General features: G+C 39.1%; 1 protein-coding gene across 1 annotated transcript in view; it reads right to left on the bottom strand.

Annotated features, from left to right (window-relative positions):
- Nucleotides 1-4,532: 4,532 nt before the first annotated feature.
- LOC103146348 (pancreatic alpha-amylase-like) overlaps nt 4,533-9,652 on the bottom strand; it is a 6,223-nt gene continuing 1,103 nt past the window's right edge. Inside the window, exons 2-9 of the mRNA XM_007564216.2 lie at nt 6,983-7,129; nt 6,591-6,788; nt 6,236-6,466; nt 5,729-5,862; nt 5,363-5,585; nt 5,159-5,280; nt 4,923-5,048; nt 4,533-4,761 (exon numbers count right to left, since the gene is read on the bottom strand). Of these exons, the coding sequence (XP_007564278.1) occupies nt 4,572-4,761; nt 4,923-5,048; nt 5,159-5,280; nt 5,363-5,585; nt 5,729-5,862; nt 6,236-6,466; nt 6,591-6,788; nt 6,983-7,129 (1,371 nt within the window). The 3' untranslated portion in view covers nt 4,533-4,571. The remainder of the gene's footprint in view (nt 4,762-4,922; nt 5,049-5,158; nt 5,281-5,362; nt 5,586-5,728; nt 5,863-6,235; nt 6,467-6,590; nt 6,789-6,982; nt 7,130-9,652) is intronic.

The following is a 9,652-nucleotide window of genomic DNA, read 5'->3' as shown; positions in this document are numbered from 1 at the left end:
AGAAATATCATGTCCCTATTATTTTCTTAACCAAATTGCGTGGTAATAGTAATGTGAATGTTTAATACTACTTGTGCTTCACTTATACGCTCAACAGACAATAATAGAAAAGTTTTACACATGTCTCTTGTCACTGGCCAACACACAAGATGAAACTTCAATGTTCAAATCATCAACTACGACTAATGCTCTCGCATTATAGACTTCAGGCTTCTCAAAATGGGCAGGGACTTTTTATTTTGTTTTAGGAAAAGTTTGACTTCACAGTTTTTGCTTCAACACTGCCCCCTAGTGAAGAAAAATCAGATCTCTATCTGATATCAGACAAGCCACACAGTACAGGTCTTGATGCTGGATGCCTCGTCTGTGACAGCTGCATGTTGAAAATGTAGTACTGTGCACAAATACCATATAGTTAAGCTCTCATATTCCATATTTTCCCTTTGATTCAGTTATTATCAAAGAAATAAGTATTGATTTTTTTTTTTATTATTTATCATGTGCACAATAACATATGATTGTTCATATGTTATGTTGATTATGTATTTTACTAAACAGTCTTTACAGGCCTTATAAAAACATCTTCTCTGCTTCTTCTTTTCCCCTTTAAGAAAAAGCTGAGTACAGTACACTTTAAACATGCATTTATCTTTAGGTTGATGACTACCTCACTGGAGACAGGTCTGGTGCACCATATGAAATATGAAACAGGATGGGGACACCGTTGACAGCCATGTCAGAAAGCATCAGCGAGGATGACAGGAGCAAAGAAGCTGGTCTGCGATGCTGACATCTCTGTAGCTAATCTGAGGGTACAGGTCCGCACAGCTGCCGGACCGAAAGATGAAGGAGAGGTCAATAATTTAGCATCTGCAACGTGTTGAGGTTTGTCTAGTGCAACAGCCTCCTTCAGCCATTTCTTCTGCGCTCATTGTCTGACCTGCTGTTTTCGCTCATTCATTTAAAACGCCTCAGTGTCTAAGATACTTACAGGTCTAATGTAATAAGGCACAAAATGTGTTATTAATGCTTTCTCTATGCATTTTTTTTTAAACTAGAGGAACTAAATATATTGCAAGGGCTCAAATTACAAACTACATTTTATCCATGCTTAAACCTTTTATCTTCAATATTACATGTTTTTTTCCCCTCCCCTCTTCCCCCACAGCCCTTTCTCTTTCTATTAGGCTGTCAAGAGTTCCTCATTTTTCTTAGCGCATGTGCTCCGTTGTCATGACAACTGGGATGAGCTGAATGTTCTGGCAGGTATCACCTTTGCAGTCTCACCTCTGGTGGCTGGCGCTCTAGTGTCACTGGTCCAGATCTGCTGACAGAAGCTCAGCAGTTGGGCCGGGGAGGTGGAGACGGCGAGGGAGAGAGAGAGAGGGAAAGAGAGATAGGCTGATGGGACAGGAAGACAGGCAGCAGAGAGTGAGGATGGAGGGATGGGGAGTGCCAGCGCGGCACTGAGGTGAAACTGAAGTGGCTGCAACGTGATGGCGAGCAGTTGTCCCAGTGGAGTGGAAATACACAATGCAGGAAGGACATCTGCAGAAGGCACATTCTCCATTCAGGACACTCACTGACCCTTGACAGCTGAGAAGGGAGGGATTACAATATCATTACACACTTCCAGGAATGACCCAGCAAACTGGGTTAGGTTTATAACCCCAAAAAAGGTTAAACTGGGGGTTTAACATGACGTGGAAAGGGTGGCTTTTATTTAAAAAAAAAAAAAAAGAAACATAGCCGGATTACTGAAGTGATATTTGGGTTTAAGTGAACATTCTGGTCACTGTTCTTGTCCAATCCCATGATGCTTTGCAAGAGCTCTATAAGCAACTTCCAGTTGTACATGTGAACTAACTGTGTGTATCAGGGCAATTTTAGGTAAAAAAAAACAAAAAAATCACGTGGGAACATCAAATTTTACATTAAACCAGGTTCTTAATCTTTAAAAGGTTGGAGGATAACAAGAAATTGACTCTGTTCTTTCTCCATTGCAGTGGAGTTGACAAGTAAGATAAATATGCTGGTATTCATAATCAAATATAAAGATATGTACGTCAACATTGATCTGGCAAATTCTAAGTTTTTAAGTCACTAGGAGGTTATTAGTTTTGGGTTTGACCATTTTTACTGATAATTTTATGCTGTAGGTTGTGTTTAGTGGTTAAGAACAGGATGTTGTGCACTGAATTTTTAAAAATCATAGAAGGACGTAACTACATGAAAACTTGTCCTTTAAATTTAAAATCATGCACTATAGTAGTGCTCTTAAATGTTTTTAGGAGCAGGTGTGTCCTCTATATTAGCCCAAACACAGGTGAGGTCAGGCTGTTCCTTCTCCCTGACCTTTTAGTTTACAAATGAAAAGAAATGGTGGTCACTTTAAATTTAGATATTTTTTTTAGTCATATTCTCCTTGATTGTTGATAACTAATAGAAAAATAATTGCATGTGTGATCTAGCTTCCTTTTGAGCACATATTTAACATGGACCAGCTAACACAGATCAAGCTTCATCTGCATAAAGGTGTGGCCAGATAACATTTTTTTTCTCCTTATTTGCATATTTTCAATAATCAATTTCCCCCTTTCGCTACAATAAACCGTTTTTGTTTGGGTTGAGGACCATGGCAAACCATGTCTAAGATCTGCAAGCATTTCAGGCCAAAAATAAAGTAATCTGGTTTAAATGATCCAAAAATGTGCTCATTACGAAAGTGGTGAATACTGTATCCTCTGAAAACAATGAGACGGAATAATTCAAACACGACCATAAAAAGAGCCATAAAAGTTCATGTTGTACAAATAGTGAATTTTGTTGTCATCTCTTGCTTCAGCTTTCTGAGTCATGGCAGTCACGGTCTGGGTTTTGGTTTTCATCTGGAGTCGAACCCTGGCTCAAACACTTAACTTGAAACAGAAAAACAACTCCAATTTTTCAGACTCTGTGGAGAATTAGGACCAAATGTTTGGCCAAAACTACACAGCTCCTTTCCTAAAAACGGTCTGGGTTGAAAAACGGTTTTTATAACAGATTCAGCTATACTTGCTTTCAAATCTTCTAGCTTTCCTTTATCATTAAGATTTGTTTTTGTTTGTTTAAATTTTTGTCTAACCATTACATTGATGTAAATTCTGTTGCCTTTTAAAATGTTCTTTGAACATGTTGAATCAGGCGAGAGACTTTTAGTTTCAATACAAATTCATGACACTAGGAGGCCCCGTCTCCTCAGGAATGCAGCTCCCATTCGTCTTAAACAAGAGCCAGATACCATCTGCCAATATTAGAAAAGTTCCTTACTTTAACAGGCAAATTATGCCAGTTATGTTGATAGCATTTAAATTTAAAAATATATTACTTGTATTATATTTATAATATAAATTTATAATATATTACTCTCTTCAGACGTTGGATACACCATCAATTACATTTATTTGATAGATTTTTTTTCTCCTTTTTTTAAAAAAATAAATCACTTTCAACATGATTTCACTAATAATTGTGAAGGGCGACCTGTTCAGGATGTACCCGCCTCACACCCTCCAGAAACCTTGCCATCCAAAAGTATTAATTGGGTTTAAATAGTGAATTTTCATTTTAAGAAGTGTGTTTCTTTGAAATTTTTAGGATGGAAACCAAAAAAAAAGTGACATATTTCTAAATGTAGATAGACAAATGTTGAGCTGTGTACTACAGTGTGGGGAATAGAGTTAATTTATGCTACGATTGAAACGAAATTGGATTTTATGTGTATTGTGATATGTAATGTCTGTACATACACAAGTAGAAATTGAGGGTGTTGGATAAAAGTTGTTCCTTTTTATATAGGGTAGATGTCTTGAGAGTCCAGTAAACCATTTTCCAGAGAGTCAGATCATCCATTCATCTTACGGACTGAATCACTGTTTCACCTTCATCAGAAGAATTCAACAGTGAGATAGGACTCTTAACTATCTACATCCTTTCATCTGGCTAATAAGACTGCTCTCACATTATTGTGACATCAGACTTTGAATGGACTGCAGAACTAACAGTGGAATAAATTAGAATGACCAAAACTAAACCGGACAATTCAGTGGAAAATGTTCAGAGGTCTCAAAAGTTTTGTTGATTAGTTAATTAATGACTTCAAAGACTATCCTGTTTTTGTTACGCAATGAAAAAAACAGCATCAGTAGTGACATACACAGAAATTAAATGCATTAACATTCTAAAGACAAAGAAAATATATTAATTTAAATAAAAGCATTTAATGCAACGTATATACGTCAACTAAAATGTTGACACATGTATTAAAATACTTTAAGCTCATTTTTAATATGTTAAATATATTTTCCAGTTCTAACAAAAACCATATCTGATGATACTGCCCTCTTGAATTCATCCAGTCAATAAGTTAATCGGTCTCACTTTTTTTTTTAGTGTGAGACTGTTGAAATAATACAAACTATTTCTTAAATTTTCTGATTTCAAAGCAAAATTTAAAAAAAAATTAAATGGTAAAAATTACATTAAAACACTCATCCAAAATAATGTTTTATTTGAATTTATGGAGGGTGTGTTTACAACTTGGCGTCAACATGAATGGCGATAAAAGGATCCTCTTCTGTGTTGCTGATCTGAAAGTGGGCACGGCTGTCCACACCAACAAAGATCTGCTTCCCAGTGCAGCTGCTTCCTTCTTTCTGGCCAGAAATGACATCACAGTAGGTGCCAGCCGGTAAACCGGTGTACAGGGTCAAGTCCAGGCTCCTGAAGGTGAAACGCAAATTATTTTTGATTGAAACAAAATCAGAGTTTCGTCTTTAGCGTGTAAAACAGCAACAACAAAACATGTACATTTATAGCATGTCTTAAACATTTTTTTTATTGATGTGATTGCCAGAATGAACTAATTTACTAAAAGACCTTACCAGTCGTCATTGTTAAAAACTATGAAACCACGGTTACCACGTCCAAAGGCAACCTGATTGCTCTGGTTGTCCCACCAGTTAGAGACTGGTTGTCCGTTGACCACGTTACGGAACTGCACCATGTTCCTTGATAAGAAATGTGAAAAGTAGCAAACATAAATGTTGCTGGTTTTAGTGATATTATGTTACAAATACATTGGATATATTTTGAGCAGAAAGTTTCTTTAAGATCTCACGTGATCTGACGCCATCTGTGCTCACAAATCCATCCGTTTCCACAAGTCTGGTCCTGATTGATGATTACAGGCTTGGTCGTTCCATCACCAAAGTTAGGAGGACCCTGCCAGTAGTTTTGATCCTACAGTCACAACAAAGGAGATTAAAAGTTGATCCAAATATGAACTACAACACAGAACGTTGGTTAGTATTTCAGCATGTACGTGTCCATTGACGATCTTGCGGTCCCAGGTGTAACTAGACATGACTCTGGCCTGTCCGTAAGGGTGGGCAAGCATAAAGCCAGTAGCCATCTTGTACAGTCTGGATTCCCAGAAGGTAAGAATGGATGGACCACCAGCACCGTCACCTCTCTGGTTGTCATGGTTGTCAACAAAGACAACAGCTTCGCCACTATACATGAAGCCCCAACCTTCTCCCCAGTTCCTGGACAAAAAATGGAGGAAAAAAAAAAGGTTTTGAGTTAGGTAATGAAAATAAGAAGCTCTAAATAAAAACCAAATCTTTTTTTATGTATTTTATTTTAATAATTATTTTACACATCGAAAACAAGTGCTGTTTATGCATACTTGGTGTAGCTCAGCTTTTCTCCGTTCCATTTTCTGAAGACATATCCCAGTTTGGCTCCAAATTTGAATTCTGTCACTCTTCCCAGAGGTGTATACTCTTTATATGAGATGGCTTCACCTCCCAAATCAATAACCTGGACCAAAGCAATACAAGCTTAGATTAGAAGTATATCAATAAACGCATTAAACTCTTAAAGAAAATATTTGCTGTGGAAACAAGTTTTCTGCCTTTTCATTCTATATTATTTCTCCCATCTTCTCTCCTGCTGCCTTCTACTGCCTTACCAGGGCTGTGCAGATACCTTTAACAGGATCAATTCAAAAAAATTTATCAAGGGGCACAAACAGATCTGCTTTGCATTGGTTTATGTTTGTAAAGCATGGTGTACAAAATATTTAGCTTGTACCTATTGCAGTGAAGATGGTTCTTTGTGATATGCATACTGCATATCACAAAGAACAATAAAATTGTAATGCATAGGAAATAAAAGCTATACTGAATGTTACCTCCTGGTAGATGAAGGGCCTACTGTTTGCAGGGAACCATTTAGTGTTGAGGTTGTGAAGACGTCCATAAATGTTCTCCAGGTCTCCGGGCCACATGTGCTTGCAGGCGTCCATTCTGAATCCAGCCACACCCATGTCTGCAAGGTTGTTCATGTACTCTGACACCTTGCCCCTAACGTACTCTTTCTCCAGTGCAAGGTCCAGAAGTCCGACCAGATTACAGTCACGCACCTGGAAAAGTCAACATATTTATAATGAATGTTCTGAAATGCTATAACAAAACAGTGCTGAGGTTTAGCAGAAATTTGTAGACATCTTCACCAAACTGACAGTCCTGATTAGTGACATTAACTACCTGATATGCATCTCCGTAGTTCTCAATTTCACCACTGCCAGTCTTGCATTTGTGGCCATTGAAGTCCCAGGCAGAGTAGGGAACACTGGGGAAGTCCCTGGTGATGGTGCTGAACCAGCTTCCACATGAAGAGTGGCTTCCCTCTCCTCCTCCAGTTGCAGCCATGTGGTTGATGATGGTATCCACGTAGATGTTGACCTGTTTTCATGTTTTCAGATATCGAACACATGAATTCTTAAATGTGGTTCTGCTTATGCTTAAATATGAGAAGTCATTCAACATTTTGGATAGGTATTTGGTAGATATTTGTTGGTTGCGTAGGGCTGTAGATTTACACATTGCTGTAACATGCAATAACGTTGTTGGCTTTTCACTAAATCACTGTTCTTTACCCCAACATTGTTGCATCTGGTGATCATGTCTCTCAGTTGCTCTTCAGTTCCAGATCTGGAGCAAAGTTTGTAGCTAGTTTGCTGGTATCTCTGGTACCAAGGCCTCCAGGGATTGTCGAGTACAATGTGCTCTGCTGGTGGAGAGATCTGAGCCAAAGAGATAAAACCGCATCAGTTAAAACTTGACCACTACATCTGACTTGCTTCCACTCCCCCTTTTGCCACCGTCTGTTAGAAAACTGTATGGTGTATCATGTGCATGTAGAACTTAATTCATTAAAAATTTAGTTTTTATTTTTGAAACAGGTTCTATTTAGTTCTGAAATAGTTTTCTAACCTCGATTATAAAGATATCACACCATTGTCTGCATCCACTCATTGTCTATTCCTGCTAGTGTAAGCAGAAAAGCCCGTCTCCAGCAGAGATTTAGTGAGAGGCAGGATACACCCTTGGCAGATCCTCAAGGGAACACAGACCTAAACCCATCAACACACACACTAACACCTAAGGGCAATTTAGAGATTCAATTGGCCTAACAATCATGTTCTTGAACCTTGAAGGGAAGCCAGAGTACCTGGAGAAAACCCATGCTTTCATAGGTAGAACATGTAAAGTCTATGCAGAAAGACTCCAGGCTGGGATTTTTACTCAGGATCATCTTGGCACAAGGCAACACTGCTACCACCGTGCAGCCCTGTTATGAGCCTGTAAACAATACAGTTCTTGCATTTGTGAGCTAGTCAGACCTAAAGTGCATCAGTCCTCCTCATCTGTTGATTGGGATGATCAGACAACCATTTATTTTTTAGCAATAACAAGACATGGAAAACTAAAGAACATATCATCTTCAAAAAATCCAGCTCTTTACTCTGTTATCGGTTTAGCTGGAGACGAATGACTAGTTGCAGTCAATGTGGATCGATAAAGCTAATGCAAGAAAACTGCACCAAACCCAACTGTTTTGGTGAAATTCTATTAATATCCATTAACATAGCATTTTACTGCTTTTTCTGACTTCAACTTCGACAAGGACTATTTTATTTCCATAAAGTACACAGTGATAATGACATCGTTCTACTTCAAGTAAGGGAACTGACTCTGAAAATAACTTCAAAGAAACAATCTAACACTGCCGGCATGGAAATGAAAGATACACTCCTGATCAAAATCTTAAGACCAGTCAAAAAATTGCAAGAATTTGCATTTTGCACTATTGGATCTTAAGAAGGTTCTAAGTAGAGCTTCACAATGTTAAAAGAAGAAATCAGCGTAAGAGACAAAAACCTTTGAGCGGGGAATTAATTGAAAACTGCATTTACACTCAAACATGATGTTTTTCAGCTGATCAAAAGTTTAAGACCATAGCCCAAAAAACACGAAAACCCCCCAAAACAGAAATCAAAGTGTCAAAAAAAGGACTCAGTAATGAGTAGCTCCACCATTCTTGTTGATGACTTCAAACAATCGTTTAGGCATGTTGATGCCAGTGTTTCTAGGGGGCTAGTGGGAACGTTGCTCCAAGTGTTGAAGATGACTTCACGGACGGCACCCACTGTCTGGAACTGATGTCCATTTTTGTAAACTTCCCTTGCCATCCATCCCCAAATGTTCTCAATTGGGTTTAGATCCGGGGAACATGCAGGATGGTCCAAAAGAGTGATGTTATTCTCTTGGAAGAATTCCTTTGTCAGGCGGGCATTGTGAACTGCAGCATTGTCCTGTTGAAAAACCCAATCATTGCCACACAGACAAGGGCCCTCAGTCATGAGGGATGCCCGCTGCAACATCTCCACATAGCCAGCTGCTGTTTGACGCCCCTGCACAACCTGAAGCTCCATTGTTCCCAAATGTTTTCTACACTGTGCCATGTAGAAAACATCTCAGCTGGGATCTCCTTGTCATGCCAGTAACATTGGAAGCCATCAGGACCATCAAGGTTATTTTTTTTTTCTCATCAGAGAAGACAACTTTCTTCCACCTTTCAGTGTCCCATGTTTGGTGCACCCTTGGAAAGTCCAAACGGGCAATTTTGTGGCGTTGAAGAAGACGTGGCCTTTGAAGACGTTTTTTGTTTCTGAAGCCCTTTTCTCGCAGATGCTGTCTGATGCTTAATGGGCTGCAGTCAGCACCAGTAATGGCCTTAATTTGGGTAGAGGATCGTCCCGTGTCTTGACAGCCAGCCAATCGGATCCTGCGACTCAGAGCTGGTGAAATTATTTTGGGTCTACCACTTGACTTTTTTGTTCCATAACACTCAGGATCATTTAAAAAATGAAAAATGACTGTCTTACTGCGTCCAACCTCAGCAGCGATGGCACGTTGTTAGAAGCCTTGCTTATGCAGCTCAACAATCCTACCACGTTCAAAGTCCAGTGAGCTTTTTTGCTTTTGCCATCATGAGGTCTTGACAGTGTAAAGCAGGGGTCCCCAAACTACGGCCCGCGGGCCGAATCCGGCCCGCCTCCTCATTTGGTCCGGCCCCCTGAACAATACCAGAGAGCATTCAGTGTTTTTTTTTCATATATATGTGGATTTTTCTACAACCACCAGGGGGGCTCTTGAGCAGATATGAAACTTAGTTTCCCTCAGTGGAATATATACTAGTCAGTACCAGTCACCGTTTCGCTCACGTTTTTTTTCCATTTGCATTCTGGGTAAAAATCTATGTA

This window comes from Poecilia formosa, unplaced genomic scaffold (genome assembly GCF_000485575.1).
Source record: "Poecilia formosa unplaced genomic scaffold, Poecilia_formosa-5.1.2 Scaffold156, whole genome shotgun sequence".
Taxonomy (NCBI): Eukaryota; Metazoa; Chordata; class Actinopteri; order Cyprinodontiformes; family Poeciliidae; genus Poecilia; species Poecilia formosa.
This window is presented reverse-complemented; position numbering and strand designations above follow the sequence as displayed.